Below are 22,691 nucleotides of genomic sequence, written 5' to 3'. Positions count from 1 at the left end.
ACATGTGAGGGTTTTGGCCTAGGAAATTATCCCTGCAATTATTACCTCATTAGGAGAAAACTGAAACCTAATCAGAGCTAGACTTGGGGCTTAGCTAGGAAAGCTTTGGACTTGTATAGTTAACAGGGCAAGCTCATTCTACTGCATTCAACAGGTTCACAATACAGACATTTCACTCAGTGTTTAAAACAAGAACAGCAAGAACACTATTTAAACAGGCATTATATCAACAGCCTAAACAAACTAGTTTTCAAAACTAGTTTTTGAAAAATCTATGGTTTAAACATTGCTTACAATAACGTTGATAAGCTACTTACCGTTGCCATTTCTTCCGCTTTCGAAGATGAGCTAGCAGAATTGTCATATCTGTAGACAGAAGGATTTAAACATTGGCTTTGAAAAGAAACTTGATGTAAGTTTACCAGGTAGTAAATATCCAGCATTTTATCTTTAACAACTATTGAGAAGCATCTGAAAATAAGACTGCTCTATGACGAATCCATCCTCCCCTCCCCAAAAATCCTGCCAACAACAAAATGCTGGGGAAATACACCATTCATTTTGGCCTTGCCAGCTTGCAAATGTTGTAGCTGCACAGCCAAGAATGAACTCAACCTAGTGATATCTCAATGTCTGGAACAGCCATAAAGTAATTGTTTCAATCCAGCATTACAACAAGATGGTATTACTTCTTTTTCCAAACAACAATAATTTAGTAGGTACTACAAATAGCTGAAGTTAACTACTTGTAAATCTCTAAGTGGTTTGCATCTACAATTCTATTGTTTTTCTCTTCCATTTCAACCTGCTCAGACACAGAGCTGTGCTCTGCCCCTGCGAAGGAGAGGCAGACAGCAGATTATTCTTGGTGTGAACTTTGGGACTTGCTGCTACTCACCCAAAACAGCCTTTATTTACCAATTTTTAACACATGGTAGAAGGCTTGTCTGCTTTCCTAAGCTATATAGGACTGCAAGAGCTTGACAGAGAACTGGCTAGAGCATCTGTGAGTAATGCAGTGGTTAGAACAAGCCGAGAAGCCCTAAACATAAAAGGTATTCTGTTCTATGGATGACTTGCAGACATACAAATACAAAATAAACTAAAGAAACAAGAACAGGACTTGACTTCACTGAGTCTATTCAAGTCTGCAGATCCTTATTTTAGAACTAAGCAAACCCAGTCCCTTCAAAAGCCCTGATGGAAATGTTGCTCAGCTTGTGGTTATTGCCAGTTCTTCCTTGTCTCAGAAACTGTTTTTTCCCAGGAAGTTAATTCTTGAGGGAAAGTGAAGCAGGGAAAGACAGTTCTGCTCAGTCCTGTTTGTCTCAAAGTCTTTTTGAATGACCTTGTTCTTAGGCTCTTAAAACCTTCTTGGGCTCAGGTAGACTATTTTATTGTGCTTCAACAGCAAGTATAAACCGGCTTGTTGGCAGGTTCTTTGTGGCCCAGCCTTTCCTCCTGAAGTGCTTTGTCATTTGTTTGCAATGTGCTTGCAGGCAGGGAAGAACAGTTGAAAGGTGCAATTTGTTTTTGCTTCTGTAATTGTGAACTGTAAAACCAGGATTCCTCTCTGACATGGGGTCCAACTGAAACCAAAGGAAACAAGCCTGTTGACCTCAGTGGGCTTAGGATCTGGCCACACAATCTGAATCCAAAATTCCTAATTTTTCCTTGTAGCACTGAATATGAACAGCCATTAATTCAGTGGCTTACCGCTCTCTGTGAATGAAGTTTACCAAACCAGGACTCAGAGACGTATGTAGCTCTTCCTTTAAACTAAAATAATGTTGAATATGTTTTAATGCTTCTACAACAAATTAGAAATGAAACTTACGTTTTAGAGTTATTACAATGATTTCCTGCAAACCAAGTTCAATGAAATCCTGTGGCTTAGCGAGTCACCTTAATTTTAATTACATGCATAGCAAAAATGTAAAAGCTTTGTTAGAAGCTCTCCTCTTCAGCTTTACTGTGCAAAGCTGCTCTACGGTTCTCCCCACTTGGTGCTGTGCTTAATGTTGCGTTAATTGCTCCTTGCAATGAAGCTACATGAAGTTGACATGTTAGTTAGAAATGTCTTCTGATAGTCTAGGCAAAAATTAAATTTTCATTTGCACCTCTGGCACTATTCTAAATTCCTCCATCTCTTTGTTGTCACTGTTCTTTCAGAAATAACTGGTCATTGTATCCTGCTTTATCTTTCTCCCTACCAACTTATACAGACAAGGTTATTTTAATCTTTTCCCTATGCCAATCCTTCCACTTCTCAAACTGCCTCATTATTTTTTCTTAACTCTTTTAAGATTTTCAGCATTTCAAAATTAAAGTTTTGCTTACTTCCAGAGAAATATTGCTTAATTTTAGGAAAAAGTGATTCAGTTTCTTTTTTGGTTAAGGATATTGAGCAATGTTTACATTGTTTTGCACATGCATGCACGCGCACATATACACATACTTGTAAACATTATCTATTATTCATAAACAGAAAAAAAGTTAAATTACTGCTCAAGTTCAGAAATATTTGCCATCAGAAAAATACTACTCACTGTGGAAACCAAGAAGTTACATTTTATACTATTTCACTTATATACATATGTATCCTTTTTATGACAACCAAATGTAAGATTAAAAGTAAAAGATGACTCTACTTACTACTATCACTACTGGCAACAATAGTATAAATCCATGAATTAAAATCTGCTGTGAATTAGTATTTTCACCGAGGCACCTGTCTTCCCCAGGCCATCTCCGAGTTGCCTAATGTCAGTGTAATCCGTTTTCTTCTATAGTATTCTTATCAGTACTATATAAGAAGCCAGCTAAGCAACAAACATGTAACTTAAATACGCTGAAAACAGCATTTTTAAACAAAAATTAAACAGCATTTCTTTTTCAGTATGAATCACACATATAAGAATAAGGATGAATTCAAGAACACTAAACACCTTTGAACCAAAAGTGATCAAACATTTCACTACCTTCAAACTACAGCTACAAACCTTTTATTAGCATCTTCTGTATCTCCGCATAAGCATAGTCTGTTTTGCAGTATCCATAATTTATTCTCACAGCAAAACACTGCTGCAACTGATGAAACTGTCTCTCCAGTACAGAAAGGACCCTCTAAACAGCCATTAATACTTAGCTATTTAAAAGCTTCTGCCAGTTAGGCTTACTTACAGGATTTACAGTGCTGCCTCCTATTGTATTTCACTAGCTCTCCAAAATAACTCTACCTGGTGAGAGGCAGATTATTTCACTGCTTTGCCTATGCATAAAGCAAACCACATGCCACGGCAACACCCAGAAGAGGGTGGGGGAAGTTTTGGACAGAAAGGCGTGACTAGAAAATGTAGCAATCAGCTCAGTTACACGTCAGGATTGACTTGTTTATTTTTCAAGCTGTGCTCAGTAAGAAATCAAAGGCATCTGAGCCTGAGATACGATAGATTTTCTGTGGAAAAGCCAAATAAACACATATTAGAAAAGCTGATGCAATGAGTAGGCACTGTTGGGTTTTTTTTTGCCTTCTTAAATTAAGAAATCATTTCAATGCCTAGGTTCTACAGCAAACCCTAGACCTTTGCTTGTGCACTGGCTACCTTACCCTGCACCAGGATAAAGCGCCCTTGAAATCTGCTTCTCAGTTACACAAGTGTCCCTTTATTCTGCAGGGAGGACTGTGGTCTGGTGTTGATGTGTCCCAGCATAAGGGGCACTACCACATCACAAGAAAGAGGAGGGAGTGGATGACATGTATGGAGCAGTGTTAAGACTTTGCTTTTTTTTTTCTATGCTGCATTGCTATGTAGGAGAGTTGTTATCAGTAAACATCCACAAAGCTAACCTCACGGCCTCTATTCAAACCTCTCCTTAAATCTCCTGCTTCGATACAAACACTCCACAATGGCAAGCTGCTGTGCTACAAAACCTATGTATCAGACTAATCATCGTTTCTTTAGAGACTTGCATTCCCTGTCATTGTTTATTATAGCTGTTCCTTGTCTTAGCATCATGCCACCTAGGAGCCCCAGGCATGGACCAGAATACCATCCTGAGACTCACAGAGTGAAAATCAGCTCTTTGTGCCAAAGATCTTGCAGCTTCATACTTAGATTTCACAGCACTGCATAGTGCACCTTTAGCTATGATTGCCACTCCCAAGCATTACCCTAAGATGCACACAAAAATAATAATATTTTGCTTAGGTGTTGCTGACATACAGGACTATATGGGACAAAATTTAGGAGAGAACAGTCAGCCTAACTAGCCTGAGCATAGACCCCCCTTCCCTCTGAACAGCAGCTTTAACCCTGTGAATGGCAAGGGAGAAGGATGCTCTTCAAACAGCAGCTCCAGTGCTGCATATGAGACCATCTTTGGTTCAGAGCTAGTTGAAACCAAAGCCCTGACGAAGCACAGAAGACAAAAGCACTGGAGACCTGCCCTGTTTGCCCGGCTACAGCTAAAGCTGCAGGCCTGCGTCTAAGCTGCCTCTGGGCTAGAAATGGTGGGAACTGATGCAGCAGAGCTGCTTGGTGCTGGTACTCTCTGCCATGGCCTGGGAAAGCTATGCTTTCCTGTTATATCACAGCCACAGGGCACCAGATCCCCATGCGCCTTACACCTTGTCCTCTTGAGAGGGAATGAAATAGGACGAAGCCACTGCTAAGTCTAGGGGCTTTCATACACTTAAAGCCTTTATGCAAAACCTGAGCAAAATATATTTAGCCAATTTACCTATTACTTGCCACTTAGCCCTCATTCCTTGACACTGAACAGATAATCTCTCATTACATGACCAAGTAAAATCCCAGCCTTCTCAGTGAGGTGAATGGCAAGAAACTGGAAAAATAATTTTAACAAAATTTTCTAAGCAAAACACAGAACATTCATAGACTTTTTTTAAAGCTAGAAATAATGTATGTTCTGATTATAGCTCACCGTGGTTGCTTCTGAGTCTGGTTTTTCCTTGATTTTCTAAAGGAGAAAAGCCAAGCAAACGGTGATCTGAACCCCAGAAAGGAAGCTGAAGTGTTCTTTTGTGCTTGAGGATTTGTGCGGGATGACATTTTTAATTCTTTATTATCTAAAAATATTATAAAAAATTTGATTTGTTTCAAGTTCTTACTAAATACAGTATTAAAATATACATTAAAAGTTATGTCTTCATAAACAATTTTTTTTTGCTTACCTTTTATGCCAAGAAAATCCAGTTTTATTGACATTTTTGGACAGACTATGTGACGTGCTGGTTTATAATGACTAGATAGAAGACTAAGAAAAAGCTAAACAGATCTACAATTTCAAAAAGTATTATTGGGTTTGGGTGACCCAGCCATAAGATACATGAGGCTGATTTTCAGAAAGTAATCAGCACTCAACCATTTGAAACCCAGAACTGTTTTAAAATATAGGCAAATTAGACATTTGAAAATTGAGGCACCCACAATCATTAGTCAGTTTCTTTTCATCTTTGTAAGAAATATAAATATGACAACCCTGAATATACAATGGTTTAGTAGACTGTAATGTAACTACGTAACAGTAATTCAGACTAAGATGTCTCCTGTATCATACGATTCTTTATGATGGGATTCCCTTGGCCACTTGAGTACATTTTTTCTGCTACAAACTGCATATCAGAACTGTATTTTAAATGCAAAATATCATGAATGATTTCTTTGGGAAAGTTATGATTTGATTTCTTCAAACAGAACATAAACCCAGCCTGCCTGTAAAGGCAGCTGGCAATTGGTGTGAAGGAGAGGATGAGTACTGCGCACAGATTAGGGAAAGAAACTGCGGGGTCTGCTATTGAAACATGCCACAGGAAACCAGAGGACATAAGGAAACAAGACTTCACTCAGGTATAAGGCACTGCATCTGTTTTGGGTTTTTTTCTCCCATTTAAAACATCACATGCCTGAGACAATACAACAGCCTGAAAATGGCTTATCCAATGACTGTAAGAGAAAGCAAAACCAGAAATGAGAGCAGTGTCACTGATAACAAGACCAAGGGGCAGTATTTTGGACCTAGTCCAAAATGAAGTGAATAATTCATGTCATGTGATTTAAATCCCGTGTGTAATACATGGCTTTCACTTTAGTGACAATCACCATGTATTACAAAATGCTGCATCCTTTACCCCTTTCTGAGCCTAACCTCTTGGTGGTTTTGTTTGACTTGACAAAGAAGGTGACATCAGGAGAGTGCTAATAGCACTCTGCCGTAGCCAGGATGGTCTAGGGATGTAGACAGAGCAAGGCCTGAAGGTAGGAGTAGTACCTTTTATTAAACCAACTCACACAGTTGGAAATATCAGACAAGCCTCTGAGGCACACAACCCCTTCTTCAGATCTGAAACAGAAACAGCAGCCTTCAAAGTTAAATACCAGGGAACAATCACATAGAGTTTAGTTAGCTAATGCATCAGTTGGACCATCTCTGAAAGAGAAAAATAGTAGATAGCTATGGACTAGAAGGGATGTTGGGGGAAAGTGGTCAAGAAAGATATCTGTTCTGTGTAGATCTGTAGTTTCAGAAAAATTTTTAGGGTTTCACCTTTCTTCTGAAATACATGACTGCTTCCAGTTGCTATGAAGCACAGATAGGAAGAGCTCAATGAAAACATGCAGAAATGTGAATAGAATAAAAGCATATATTATGCATGAAAACTATCTGGATGGAAGATGAAAAAGAGTACAGAATGCCATGCTTGATATAGAGACTCTATGTTTCTTGCGCATGTTCATTTTGGATGGGCAACAGAACCTGTGAAAGGAGATCTCCAGAAGCTGCTTCCTGGCCAGCCCAACTTCCCAGACTTTGTCACCCGCCCTGATAATCAGCACTGGCATGCCTTTAGCCCAGTGTTAGGAGGAAAAGTTTTCCACTGGTATAGTCAAGCCTCTCTCACCCAAACCCAGATTACCTACTTAATCCAAACGTCACTTAGGTGCTTCTAGTTTCTTTAAGAAAACTAGGTAAAACTGAAACAGTTTTTGTACAAAGTAAACATTGCTGCTTTGATTGGGAAACCACCACTATATTTAGTATAATTACAGCAACTTCATCTTGATTAAGAAAGACATTTTTTACAGTGAGGACAATCAATCACTGGAACAAACTCCCCAGGGATGTGGTGGAGTGCCCATCACTGGAGGTTTACAAGATGTGACTGGATAGGGTGCTAGACAATCTCATCCAGGCTCCCTTTCCCACAAAAGGTTGGACCAGATGATCTTCTGATGTCCTTCCAACCTGGGCTGTTCTATGATTCTACCTATGAGATAAGCATATCAGGGATTTTCTGTTGTGACACCCAGCTGTGCTTTTAACAGAATCTGCTTAAAGAAATGTAGTCATTTTGAGAATATATCTTTGATAATACTTTGACATGAGAAGAAACTCAATACAGTTTCAGAAACTCCTTAGCTATTAACACTCTGAAATGCTCTAAGACATTGCTTTGGTGACCATTATCATATACATAAGGAAACAGAAAAATGCAACTCACCAGTGTTTTTCCTGTTCTTTAGCTGGTGCTCTAATGGTGGTTTTAGCATTCTATTGACATCAATGTAATTCTGAAATTTTTTTCTTTGTATTTCTTCAAACCATTCTCCAGTCACTCCTTGTAGCCCTGTTTTAGCGTTCTTTCTCTTCAGAAGTTTGCTAGAAAGGAAAAAAAACCCCACCAATTTATTTTTAGCCATTTTAGATATTACAGGCACATCATTAGGAACCCTCCCTGTTGTTCCTTTAAGTATTTACAGTATATTTCTACTTACAATGACTTTTTAAAAGACACAGTGGGATGTGAGACATGATACATCCACAGCAATCACATAAAAGTTTTAGTGACAGCAGAATTCTCCAGCTTAACAATGAGATTATGTGAGCAGGTGAAGTGGACAACTCACATGCTTGCATTATTCTCTGCCTTGATGTACATCCTTCTTCCTTGCAAAAATGAGGTAATAATTCATAAGGATTGTAAAACTAATTGAAAGTAAGTTTAAGTTCAGCCAATAATCGAATTAGAATAATATTCTTAACAAAGCAATTCTTGAAAAATTTATTCACTTATTTAAGCAGAAGCAATGAAGATTATTCTGATTTTCAAGAGGAAGCTCACTGAGGCCCTGCCAGTGAGGTGGCCACCACACATTTTCTATGTAAAGGAGAATAATAAATTGTGAATTCAGCTAATAGGTATTCATGCAACATGTTCAACGAGTTTATCACATTTTCCTCTTTCCTTGCTGCACAGTGATTCTGCCTGTGTTTAATATGTATGGAAGCAACTAATAATGAATATGAATGTTCCGCCGTGCGGAGACGAAGCCTGAACATACTATACACATGTGGCTGCAACCGAAGAAGCTGTTTAGTAGCAAACTGAGGTTTTAGACCAGGAGGTCACAGGAATGAATTGTTTATCTGGACATAAAAGAACAAGGTACAGTCGCAAAGGAGTCGGAATAGTGCAATGGACATGCAAAGTTACTTGTTTTCAAATTACATGACACAAGTGCCTGAAGCACAGATGCAAACACAGCAAATCCACGCCCCAGCTGATTCTGGTGGCAACAGAACAAGACTTTGTGCACAGCCTGGAGATGTAATACCGATGTTTTAGCAAGGCTTTCATGTAAATCTTCCACCTTAATCAGTGGTAAATCCCATGTCTAGGAATACAGATGCTCTCAGAGAACACAAATTATTTTGGTTATCAATTTGAATAAAACCTCATATTCTCTGAGGCAGCGTCACCTCACAAAGCAAACTTAAAATTAAACATCTAGTCTGGGAATGGATGTATTTCCAACCGGAATTGATAGGAGGTATATTGTCCATACCAGCACCTACTGTTCATCGGGTGGCGTCTGAAGAATAGGGGGGCAGGAGAGAGACATTTTTGGTGAGTGAGTGACTATTTCCCTTGACGAAGATTACACAGACACATGCACAAGAACTAGCCATTTGAAGTAATTTTATTACAAAGGCAAAAAATCTTAATCATCACAGATAACTGCCGCACCACGGCAGTGACTAAACACCGTAAACGCCATCTGCAGCATGGAAAACAGCCTAGCAGTAAGGTGAAACAGGAGGAGGCGAAGAACAAAGTGCTCTCCAGCGGCAGCTCCATGACCTCACCCCTGTGGCCTTAGCAAAGGGGACCCGAGATACCGCACAGAGCCAGGCATGAGGTATTTGGGGAGTGGCTGCAGTCGCAGCGGTTGCCCGGAAGACAAAGCCACAGCAGTGTTGCTGAAGTCCCGAAAGTAGAGACCGTCTCGTAGAGCCCATCCCTGTGGCCCTTTAAAACGCAGCCAGCAGGAATCGGTTTTTCTCCTCAGAACGAGACAGACGCCGCCGGATCTCCGCGGGGGACCGGCGGGCTGAGGCGCGGGCGCCCCCTAGCGGCGGCGGCCAGACTCGCAGCCGAGCGCCCGCCACGCGGCAGCCGCCCCCGCGCTTGTCCCAGGGGAGTCCGTGTTCGACCTCCGCGCCCACCGCGGGGAAGCTGGCGTCGTTTATGCATAAACACCGGTTTCCTTCACATTTAGGCACTCCAGAGAGGAGGAGAAGGAACACACAGAACCACGCTTACTCCAGCATCAACGGTATCAGGCGCCGCACAAACAGGCCTTTCACCGAAAAACTGTATTCAAAATCTTGCGCCAACACTGACATTAATATTTGAACACTGTAAAGCCTTTAGGTGCTTGGCGTTATCTGTAGTCATTAGCTGTGAATGTGCTGCTTTTGAATTGTGCTGTTGTCCCCGACTCATGAGACAAACCCTTTAAGTTGCTCGTGCGTATTTGTATTTACACACACGTGCAGGCCCCTGTATTGAACCCTGTATATATAGTTACGTGAGCACTGAATAATATTAATGATACATCATATGTAACTGCAATATCGCATGACTATTAAGTATTTCTCATCTGTGATGACTCCCAGCCAAACCACGTCATTTCCCTATATACCTGCTGTCAAGTCTACATGCCCCCTCATGATACTAATGAACGGCAGTTGCGAACTAGAAGGAAAGCCTGTCTCAAGAAACAATTACAGCAGAAGATGGTATCTGCAGTCAGTATTGCAATGAACTTGCCTTTGAGGCAGCGCTATTGTTACTTGGATTGCAAATTATATATTGAGACACTGCTCCGTAGGAGTGTCAAAACACCTAATGCTCTCTAAACCAAATGTACTAATCCTGCTTCCCTGTCTGCTCCATTCGTCCTCCTCCTTTCTCTACAGCCACTTTGGACACTCGGAGCCACTTCCTTTTGAGAGGAGACAACATCACTGTGACGGGGAAAAGTACCTGTAAGCTATTACAGGATTACAGGCAACTCCACTCCCAGGATAGCTTACAGGAGACTGCTCCACAAATGGGATCAGGCAGCAATCCTAAATGACCTCACAGGCTACACCTCGTTACCTTTTCCCATCTATTATCCTACACAGCATCTAAACTAATGAATCACTCAGGAGCAATTCCTTTGCACTGTTTTTAAAAACATCTTCTTCCTTATTGGCACAAGGACATCCCAGTATTTCTTATACAGACATCTCCAGGGAAAAGTTAACCTAAATGTTTGTATGTACTAGACTTTCATGTGGGTTATCATAAATATTGTGAAAAGAGCTGTAGCCTCCCCCTGCCACTTCCTGTTAGGATAATAAGGAGCTTTAATTGCTATTCTAAGAGGAAAGGTATTTTCTCTACCATCTTCTTCCAGAATATAAAGCAGAAGACAGATGCATGAGGTAGTAGAAACTGGGTTGCCAAATAGGACATCTGGGGACATCTCTGCTGTTTGCAGGGGACAGAGGACTCAATCCCACTTTTGCCAAAGCAGAAATTATGATTCCTATAGACTTCAGCAGAAGCAGGATTTGGCCCTAAACGACTCTTACAACACCCCTCACGAGAGAACAGATACACAGCAACCACCTAGCACGAGGAATTACACCAGATGAAGGATAAGCAGACCAGTATTTGTTCCTTGGATCTAAGCTCTCGGTGTCTGAGAAGACAAGGCTGAAAGGATTGCAGATAAAAACAGTGGCAACAGCATTAGATAAAAACTACAGCAGGGCAGATAATTTGCAAGAAGAGTTACCTAAACCAAGCTTATGTCTTTACTCTGTTTATATTCCTTACTTTGTCAGTGAGAAAAGGCTAGAGATGTTAAAAAATGGTGCCTGAAGAACCAGTTCTTTCCTAATTTTTTGCTTCCATTTACCACCTTCCCACTGCTTTATACATTATGCCACACTGGTGAACTGTGTATCTCTTTATCATTTCTATGGCCAGTTAATTTTCTAGAAAACTCTGGCTGCTATCAGAGCCATGGGTAGCTCTATAATGCATATGCAATAATATTTTCTTATTCATAGCTCCTTTTAATTTTATAAAAATAATTTAAAGACATACTTTCAAGTTGTCATCTTATTTGGAAAAAAAACGGGGAAAGAAGCATTACTGATAACAGCAAAAACTACCACAGCTGAACTAATTTGAAAAAATTATTATCCGCCATTTCATATAAAAGTATAATAGCAGCAACAACAACAACATTCTGGTTTCCAAGGTGCCAGAGAAGCTCCTGTGGTAGGTTAATCCTACCAGGAAGAAAAATAACGATACGCAGAGCCAAGATACTCTCTCCTAGCACAATAGGTCTATTTTCTAAGGCAGTCTTTATTCTTAGTAGCTGGTATATTTTTACTCACATTAAAGCAATCTTTTGTTTATTTTTCTCTCTTACTGTTTTCTGTTTGGCTCATGTCAATAAACCAAGTCAGCTTCATTATTACACGTAAAACATTATGCAGAACTGGGTGAATCAGAGATGAAAACTGACTCCCATGTTTTGGTTGCACACACTACAAGACAATGGAAAAAGATCTAACTGAAAATGCACTTATTTTTCCTTTGGCTTTTGCATTTATAAAATTAAGCATTTCTGCAGTAATTCTTGGAAAAATCAAAGCCTCCTCTATTTTGATGAACAAAATGTTGTGTTGGCAATAATACTTCAATCTAACTTGCTAGGTCACTGCTAATCAACCACTCATTTAATTTGCCTTCCCCCAAAATACTAGTTTTCTATCTAAGTCTTCATTCTTTTCACTTTTGTTATTATGCTCTTTAACCCACTAAGTTGCCATCAGAAGATGTACTTGTCCGAGTATGTGACTAATAAAACTAAAACTAAAGATATGTATGGGCAAAGAGGAAGTGCCACAACAAGGAAGACCAAAGAGTGTGTTGGTTCAGTGTTTCTTTCTGACCGTGACCCAAATACCAACAAATGTAATGAGAGGACTTTCACTGTCCGGAACAGGCATCAGGTCAGGCTGCTAGAGAGTCACCTATTGGTGACACCTCTGGATGGAAAGGAGTAACTGGAAGTACTAAGAAAGATTCACACGAGGGACTGGGGAAACACTTCACAGGCCAGCACTGAACTGTATGGGATCTGTTTTCAACCCCACTTTGATGGGCACTTCAAGTTGCCAGCTCACAATTATCCCTAAATATTTAGATTCCAGAAATGTGCAAAACCAGGAGATGGAAGCAGGAAGGAAGTGAAAAGGGAATGAATCTTCTCTAGTTTTTCCTTCCAGACTGTACATTTAATAGGCAGAAGTAATTTAAACACAAAGATACCACTTCTGCACATGATTTTGATATGCACCCCATAGTACCCTTTCAAGCAGCAAGCTGGGCTACTTAAGCAGATATCTACAAACAGTAAATGTCATTTTGTCCCCAGAACACTTTTCTGACAACAAACACCAGATTCACACATTAAGTCCTGTTGTGTGTGTCAGGGATACAGGCAGGGAATATGTGAGTTAAAGGCAGAATACCTTTTGAAATTCCCCCTTGTTGGCTCATGGGGAAAATCCTTCCATTTCCACCTCTATTCTTTTTAATTAAAAAGTAGAAAAATCACAAAATCTGATATTATTACACTACCTCTATTAAGCAGATTTATTCTTATAAATTAAAGCTAATCACCTGCTTTGAGATAGCCTAATATGGTGGCAATGTGTATGTTCATTAGACACAATCCACAAAGACGGTTAGACTATCAGCATACACGGAGCATTCTCATCAGACTCCCACTGTGTGTTGAATATTTCTTTCCACTCTATTAACTCACAATGCCTTTTGTGTCTACAATTTTTTAACTTAAGCACACTCTGTACAGTGGCTAAAAGTTACCTGTGTTTTTTCCCAAAGCATTAACTTCTCATATTAAACTATATGAAATGAATATATTGCAGGTGACTTACTCTAACGGCAGTTTTCCTTCACTGAGTCCAACATTCCATTTCCCCTTGAAGCTTTTGTCTGTTTCCATGGGCAAGAGCACAGACTCACACTTTTCTTTGAAACAGAAACCTAGGAATTGTTGTAAGGGCAAGGAAAATGTTCATTCTTATGGTGACCACATAACTCCTCTCTGCACTGGCAGCTTAGGAATCAGAAGTTCTCAGTTAAAGCTCAGAAATCAGGACCTCAATGACTGTCTTCATCAAGTTAACCTTTTAAAGCACAGAGCATTGAAAACTGAGATCATGGGAGCTGAGGGCTATTAATCACCCATCTCAAGCTGTAACAATGCCTCAAAACATTACTTTTAATATGAAACTATTTCTTTAGCAGCTACCCTGGGTTTACAGTGAAAACGTTATTTCAGCCCTGCTGGAACAAATCAAAAAGGCTATAAGTATATATCTTTTAATTGAGTTTATACATACTTAGAATGTGAAAGCTTTTAGTCCTTTGGGCAGCTGGTCAACAAGAGTGAATGAGATGAAATACCGCTAGTAATGTCACGAATAGAGTGAGCACGAAAAAGGGCAAAGCTCCATGCTCAGAACATTTTACAATCTCTCTGTACAGGCTGCAAATGACAGGTCAAAAAAAAAGGGTGTTACTTCATTATGCTGTCAATACTCACAAGCTACCTACCAACATTATATGGTAATAACAAAACAAATCCATGATGCAATGCAAAGGAAGGCTACCTATCATTTTTAAAGTGTGTCACATAGCTTCTGAATGGTAGTAATTGATATCTCTAATGAGATGACTTCATTAATAGGAATTTCCAATAGCATTAATACATGCTAATAGATGTAATATAATATATATAATTCTTCATGCAAAGATTCTGATTTGTTTGCAGGGATAGATGCAGTCTCAATCCAAAAATATCATATGACAGGAGTAAGTTTTGTGCTCCTGAATTTCTGTCCTGGAAGCCTTACACAGAAATACAGATGTATACTGTGTGTGCCACATGGTGGCCTGGAAGGCTGGGGATCAGGTCTTCTTAGGAGTCTCAGTAAATCTGAAGCTAATGATTAACAGCAGACATATTTACTCTTCCAGGGTAGAGCTGCTAGTTGATTGTGAGACCTTTTATAAATATTGATAGCATGCAAAGAGACTGCCATCTATGCAAGTAATTTACAGCCAGCCATGCATTATAAATTTAACTTTCTTACAAAGACATACAATAGAGATGCTATTCCTCATGTTATTGTGCGACTTTCTTTATGCAAAACTGTGCCTAGGTAACAATGTAAAGGGAAAAACAAGAAAACAGACACAGGCCAGGTGAGAACTTCAAATGAGGGGAACTGGTTTCAAACGAAGACCAAGGTCTCATCTCTGCAAGCAGGTTTGTGTGTGATAGCACATAGGTCTGGACAGAGCTATGTGACAGAGCTGAGAGGTTCCAGATGGGCTTAGATATTTGTTTGTATAGAGCTAAGCTTGAAGCCTAGGGCTCTAAAAATACACCTTTGCAATCTCAGATAATTGTACAGAGTCTCACATAGAGCTGAAGCAAGATTCTGATCAACAGAAGTAAGACAGAAAGTCAGAGTGTACCTGCACACGGTTTATGTGTTACTGCCACACTACAAAAGCCTCATTTACATTGCTTTAAATTATGGAAAGCAGTCATAAGAATGAAAATAAGCTCTAAAAGTTTACACAGTGGATGTTTTTCATCTGGAAAGACAATGCTTATATACATGTATATAATATATACTTACACAGATCCTCTACTATAGTAGCTTAGAATCTCGTAATTTATCACAACTCTTCCACTAGAAATAGAAATAGTATAGTATAATAATATTTTTAAATATCATATATATATAGTGTTATATATACACATATAAACATATTTTTAAGAACATGCAAGTCTATAATGCAGAAACAGACTGCAGAGCACCCCAGCCACATTGCTGCAGCTTTGCTTGGCTGCAGCTCTCTGCACTAAGACCCCTATCTAGAAATCCAAAGATACGGCAAGCCGAAGTATTGCAGTTCCTTGATTATTCCAACCACACAAATTAACCTTTGTGTAATTTATGTACAATAAAGTGCAAACAGACTGCACTTTTCCTCATTTACTCTTAGCTTTTGTTTTGATGTGGTTGGTCACAGTTAGTACGGTAACAGTACATATACCTATTTATTTCTGAGGTAAGACTGATAAAAAGAATATAGTTTCAGGTAGGAGTTTAAAATGCAGGCATTGAAATACAACCTATTACATTGAACAGTGTTAACATAAATATCTAGCTGCAAAGAAGGACTAGGAATAGGTACATTGGCCATAAAAGGGAGACTAGGGAAAACGTGGGCCCTCTCCGGAATGAAACAGGAAACGTGGTTATCCAGGATATGGAGAAGGCTGAGGTACTCAATGACTTTTTTTGCCTCAGTCTTCACCAGCAAGTGCTCCAGCCACACCGCCCAAGTCACAAAAGGAAAAGGCAGGGACTGGGAGAATGAAGAACCCCCCACCATAGGAGAAAAATCAGGTTCAAGACCGCCTAAGGAACCAACCTGAAGGTGCACAAGTCCATGGGACCTGATGAGATGCATCCGTGCGTCCTGAGAGAACTGGCAGATGAAGTGGCTAAGCCACTATCCACCATATTTGAGAAGTCATGGCAGTCCAGGGAAGTTCTCACTGACTGGAAAAGGGAAACATAACACCCATTTTTAAAACGGGAAAAAAGGAAGACCTGGGGAACTACAGGCCAGTCAGTCTCATCTCTGTGCCCTGCAAGATCATGGAGCAGATCCTCCTGAAAACTATACTAAGGCACATGGAAAATAAGGAGGTGATTAGTGACAGCCAACACGGCTTTGCTAAGGGCAAATCATGCCTGACAAGTTTGGTGGCCTTCTACAACAGGGTAACAGCATTGGTAGATAAGGGAGGAGCAACTGACATCATCTACCTGGAATTGTGCAAAGCATTTGACACCGTCCCGCACAACATCTTTGTCTCTAAATTGGAGAGAAATGGATTTGATGAATGGACCACTTGGTGGATAAGGAATTTACTGGATGGTCACACTCAAAGAGTTGTGATCAACAGCTCCATGTCAGCGTGGAGAGCAGTGATGAGAGGTGTTCCTCAGGGGTCCGTACTGGGACTGCCGTTGTTTAACATCTTTGTCGGCGACCTGGACAGTGGGATTGAGTGCACCCTCAGCAAGTTTGTCGATGACACCAAGCTGTGTGCTGCAGTCAACAGGCTGGAGGGAAGAGATGCCATCCACAGGGACCTGGACAGGCTTGAGAGGTGGGCCTGTGTGAACCTCATGAAGTTCAACAAGGCCAAGTGCAAAGTCCTGCACGTGGGTCAGGGCAATCCCAAGCACAAGTACAGGCTGGGCGATGAGTGGATTGAGAGCAGCCCTGAGGAGAAGGACTCAGCGGTGTTGGCTGACAGGAAGCTCAACATGACCCGGCAATGTGTGCTTGTAGCCCAGAAAGCCAGCTGTATCCTGGGCTGCATCAAAAGAAGCGCAACCAGCAGGTCGAGGGAGGTGATCCTCGCCCTCTACTCTGCTCTCATGAGACCCCACGTGCGGTACTGTGTTCAGCTCTGGGGGGGCCCCATCCTAAGAAGGACATGGACCTGTTGAGGCGAGTCCAGAGGAGGGCCATGAAGACAATCAGAGGGCTGGGGCACCTCTCCTATGAAGGCAGGCTGAGAGAGTTGGGGTTGTTCAGCCTGGAGAAGAGAAGGCTCCAGGAAGACCTTATAGCAGCCTTCCAGTACCTAAAGGAGGCCTATGAGAAAGCCAGAGAGGGACATTTTACAGGGGCATGTAGTGATATGGTAATGGCTTGAAACTGAAAGAGGGTAGATTTAGACTAGATGTAAGGAAGAAATTCTTTACTGTGAGGGTGGCGAGGCACTGGAACACATTGCCCAGAGAAGTTGGGGATGCCCCATCCCTGGAAGTGTCCACGGCCAGGTTGGACGGGGCTTTGAGCAACCTGGTCTAGTGGAAGGTGTCCCTGCCCATGGCAGGGGGCCTGGAACTAGATGATCTTTAAGGTGCTTTCCAACCCAAACCATTCTATGATTCTATAATTTATGTGAATATTCAGATGCACAAATCCTCAGCAAAATGTCCCAATTTTTCCCTACTTGTTTTAATGCATTTCTCACATGAAATATGTAAGTTATAAAACTCTTCAGACTGTCAGCTCCGGGAAATTAAGTAATTTTTCAGTTTAAAACAAGCACAGGAAAGGTTGAACTCAGGTCAGTCCTTAAGTCTATATAGTCCTGTGTTAAAGTTAGGAACACAGAAGAAAATGGGGTCTCTGTGCCCAAAGCTTAAAACCCCATTGGGCCAAGCTCCATTTGATTTGAAAACTAGATTCGGAGAGCAAAAAGGTCTTAAAGGATGATTAAATTTTGTATACATAAAGCACTAACAAAAACTAAATTTTAAAGAAGAAAAGGAGACAGATGCATGCAACATTTTTCAAATGCGGTCAAAACAGTATCTGATACAAACCAATGAACATCAGCTGAAGTCTTGACATACAGGCCAACAAGCCTTGCTCTCAGCTCTTAGCCAGGTCTCTGCAAGAGCCACATCTACAGGAGGTGCAATTGCTGCATGTCTAGACGGACCCAAGAACCTGAAGTACCTCAGGGATCATGCCCAGTAAAACTACAGTGCCTCAGGTTTCAACACAGAAAGCATGTGCTGCAGTCTTTGAGAGGATTACAAGGCACACGTAACATGAACACACCACTGGAGCACAGCTATGCCAGTACTGGGGGAGACATCCAGCCACTCTGAACATGCATCAGGTATGTTCCTGTGTAACACTTTTTTTGACTTCTTGGCATAACCCATTTAATATTTCTGAAATATGTGCAAGGACTTGAAAGTGTTGGGACACAGACAGTGTGTAGAAGCTGATAGCACCTGAAAATGTTTCTGGGGTCCTTCCAAGGCTGCTCACTGCAGACTGATATTAATTCCTTTCCTTACAGCAATCACAGACAGTGCATGTTACACTTCACTGGCATTACCTTCCTGAGACCCAGTAACTCTACCACATGTCACTGGCACTACAAACAACTTTTAATAGACATATATAAGAAAGCTGAGCTAAAGTGAGAGTGACCATACCTTGCTGATGCTTTCAGCATTTCAGACAGTTCTCTTCTCCATGAACTCCATGACTCTTTGCTTGCTTAGTATGGGAAGCTGTCTTCTTCCACCTGATGGCCATTTCCTATTCCCACTAATGTCAATTATTATTTTAACTTCTGCACTTGAATTGTGGAGGAGACAGAGGGTGTTGAGAACATAGAGACATTACTATTGGAAAGGTCAAATCTGGAAAGTGCAGAGACTTCCTACAAGGTGACCCTTAACTGGGTCACAAGTCCATAGAAAAACTAACAAAATCGGGGTGTTCTGCATTAGCAGTTATTCCAGAATAACTCCCCATATTGACTGTCTACTCAGTAGCTAATGTTAGCTTGTACTGCTGTGCCTGACCTATTTATTCTTGAAGCCTGGTCAATTTATCCACATAGACAAAGCTCAATTAATTCTACTTGTGCCTTTAGGCTTAGACTTAGAAAATATCTACCCATGGGCTTAACAGTTAGCCTTGGCTTAAATCTCATCAGTTTCAACAAGTATCTTCTTTTTGGCAGCCCTAGTGACATCAGAAAGTGGGCTAGATAATAATGACAATAATAATCATTATGACTTTCATTTTTACAGTATTTTGTCACTTGAAAATGCAAACATTAGTTTGAGTCCTGGCACAAGGCCTGTGTTTGAATGAGCATGGGGGAAAACGCCCTGAGCATGTCCCTCCCACTCCCGTGGGTTTGGCTGCCCGGGCCCAGGGCCAGCTTGGGAAGAGCAGAGCTGGTGGCCTTAGAGAAACCTGTCCTGAAGACAGCCAGAAGCCTCAGCAAGGGCCATCTCTCCTTCCCCTGGGAGCTGCTTTTAAACGGAGGCTGTCTCACTGGGCCTTGCCTCAGCTACAGCCCCAGATGCATCCCCAGCTCTGCCTGTGCACAGCCACTGCCACACTGATCCGGGCCTTGACCCCCAGGCTGACGTCCCCACCTGGCCTCAGCCTGGCCACCACACCCCTGGCCTGCCCAGCCATCATGGGGCCATGACTGACCCTGGTCACTGTCACCAGGCCTGACCCTGACGTGACTTCAGGGCTTGACCTTGGCCCTGCATCATCACCATGACCCTGCCCCGTGATCACTGGGCTGTGGTGGACCTGGTTACCCTCACTGGGCCTGATCCTGACCCGGACTAAACCCCAAGGGCCTGGCCTCAGCCCTACTGTGCCACCATGGTTGATCGGGCTGGGGCCACCCCCATCTGTCTCGCTGGGGCGGTGGGATGATGGCACAGGCCCTGGTGGCGAGGCCCTGCCCTGCCAGCCCCGTGGGGAGCCCCCGTGGCCCCAAGAACACGAAGAAAGAACAAATACATTCAGTGCACTACTAGACAGGCTCTTCCAAACATAACACACCTCAAAAGGTGCTTCTGGGTCGCAATCTACTGCCACACACACGGCAGAAAACCCCCTCCTCTCAAACACAAAGAAGTGCAAAGCTTTGGAGGAAAGGACTGACCTTTCGTTAACACTGAAATTGGTTTACTATGAAAAGACAAAGACCAATGAGCTGGCAGCAATGCTGGTCTGGACCCTGCTCTGTAGATGTAAAACTGGAGTTACACCACGGACTTTGGTTTAGTTAGCCTAGATGCACAGGGCTTTTTAGCCAAAACAGAAAATGGCACACGCTGTGCCCACCTGCCCTCGGCTGTTACCATCTGTTCTTCCTCAAGCTCACGTGAAGCCCCAGTCCTTGACTCTACATAACCGCCCCCCCCCCCCCCCCCCCGCCAATATAGGATTATTAAAAACTGGCAATGAGGAAAAAAACTTGATATGCAACTTAACTAATTACCTTTGGTTACAGTACACCCACTTGAACAAGGGGAGTCCCAAAGTGGGATTATTTATGACAGTAATTGTTTACCAAACTGAGTAAAGTTTTTTAATCACAGTCTTCCCTGCCATTTTTGCTTCTATTTACACTTCCTTAGCATATTAGCGCTTCAGGGCTTCAAGGACCTGTTTTCATAAGTGTTTACAAACCACTAAACATGCCAGTGGCACAGTATCAGCAGTAAACAATAATAGTATCTCCTCCACAAACAAGACACAATAGAGCACTTGTGCCCTGAAACATCCCGGGCAGAGTATATCTTGTGAAAGAATTTCTTTATTAATGCTTTGTTCAGGGATGGAGCTCCACTGGAACAATATACCCAAGTGGTGCTGTCCTGGTATCCTGCCTGCTCACCTCACCCATGCAGCTTATGGGTATTTTGGGGTTGATTCTAAAAATTCTTTGTATTTATAAGGAGTCGGGCCCCTAATCTAAATCTCTAACATCCAAGAAGTTATTCTTAGTCTCTGAGAGGCTGCAAGAGGGTCAACAGGACTACCAAGCCAAAATAAAGGCTACAATGTCAGACCCCTCAAACTGTAAGCAAGACAAAAGAATTGAAGCACCAAGAGGGTGCTGAGTATGTCTGCACCTCTGCAACAAATGCCTTCCACGGTTATGACAATGGAAAAAGGTGAAAAAATACATTCCCCACGCAGTGTTTTATTCCCACCTTCTATACCAGACCTGTGAGAGCAAATGTCAGTCAGGAGAATACAATAAGGAATTACTTGCAACAGACAATGAACTCAGTAAATGATCTGCCGTAAGGCAGTAAGAACAGTTGTGTTCCTGTAACAAGTAACTACGTCAAAATGATTTGTTGTAGAGACTGTCTAGAACAAAGGAGGGGATTCATCTTTCCCATGAGAATCATATGCTGTTAATGGGTCACCAAGAGAAGAGCAGTGAGTGGTGCTGACTGTACCTCCCAATTAATTTATTTTGCTTTTCATCTTTATATTTGAGGATAAATTAAAACAAAACTCTGCTTTGCTGCCATTTATTCTCATTGTCATAGATCTGCAAGAATAAATCTACTAAATAAAAAAAGCAAAAGCATTAACCAACGTGGAAATAAGCAAAACAAATTAAAGCGAATGGAATGAGTGCTCTTGTCTCCCAAAAGCTCCAATTCCCTTTCCTCTTTTTTTCAGTTCCTATTCATAGACAGTGGCTGATGCCTAAGATACGTTCTAGAGCTGGTAATTAAATTTTTTCCATTCTTCCTACTGAAAAGAGAAAGAATTCCTTACACAATACAGGCATAGCTGCTTCTTGAAACATGATCTAGCAGGTAAACTGCTAGTCAGGGAGGTAGGTTCATTTCCCTGTTCAGTGGCTCAGTCTCTCAGTTATTTTCAGTGTCTCATTTGAAAGTGAAGATAACAGTACCCCCCTTTTTCTCGAGGATTAATAAACTAAAATGTCACAAGGCTATTGTATGTAGTCATAATAGGAGCATTATATAAAGAGACAAATGTCCTAAATAAAGTTAATAATTAAAGGATTCAGAGCTCTTCTGCCCTTTTAAATACATTCTCTATTTATCTGTAGCTCTTCTGCTGTATCTCCCAACTGTTCATTTTTTGGACAACGTGCAAATGTACCAGCTACTTGTTCCCATGCCACAACCCCCTACCTGCTGCCTCTTTTAAGTAGCTGGCTCCATGTCTCCTGGCTCCTCTCGTCTCAGCTGCCTTCTCTGGGCCCCAGTGCTGTTCAGCGGTGGAGGTGCATCTCTGCACCCTGTGCTCGGCCAGTCTGAGGCATCAGAGCCCCAAAGCAGACTGGAAAGACACCTGCTTGGGCACTGTCCGCCTCTCCACACTCTGCAGAGGGAGGAGCTGCCTCGGAGATAAAAGGCATCAGCTCCACCTCTGTATCCCACAGCTTCATACCCCATTGCTGCTGAGCCTTCCTACAGGGACTGCCAGTCCCTCTGCTACCTGCCAGGCTCTGAAGGGCCATCCTGAAGAGACAGGAAGCAGCCAGCCTCCCTTGTCACCCTGCCCATCAGCTTCTTGGAGAAAGGACAGAAAAGAGAAGCACCTACAGGTTTGTTAAACTTTTGGGACCCGGGGCTGTGCATGCAAATATCAGCTGTCAATTCTTTTTTAATTTCTGTCCCCAGCAGCTGCAGAACAAAGCTTGAGAAGATGAGCTGGGTGCACCCTGAAGCCTTGAAACCAGAAGTTGAATAAGACCCGAAATGTTTTTATGTTATGATTTTCAGGCCTATTTCATTACATATGGAAAGTTGACTTGTGGTATTAATAACTGTGCCTACAG

At 41.7% G+C, this 22,691-nt stretch overlaps 1 protein-coding gene across 1 annotated transcript in view; it reads right to left on the bottom strand.

Annotated features, from left to right (window-relative positions):
• Positions 1-22,691, bottom strand: part of EXPH5 (exophilin 5) — a 36,506-nt gene that overhangs the window by 9,816 nt on the left and 3,999 nt on the right. The window contains exons 2-4 of the mRNA XM_049823685.1: positions 7,526-7,683; positions 4,948-5,092; positions 318-366 (exon numbers count right to left, since the gene is read on the bottom strand). Coding sequence (XP_049679642.1) covers positions 318-366; positions 4,948-5,092; positions 7,526-7,683 — 352 coding nt within the window. The remainder of the gene's footprint in view (positions 1-317; positions 367-4,947; positions 5,093-7,525; positions 7,684-22,691) is intronic.

This window comes from Accipiter gentilis, chromosome 19, assembly GCF_929443795.1.
Source record: "Accipiter gentilis chromosome 19, bAccGen1.1, whole genome shotgun sequence".
NCBI classification, from domain to species: domain Eukaryota; kingdom Metazoa; phylum Chordata; class Aves; order Accipitriformes; family Accipitridae; genus Astur; species Astur gentilis.
This window is presented reverse-complemented; position numbering and strand designations above follow the sequence as displayed.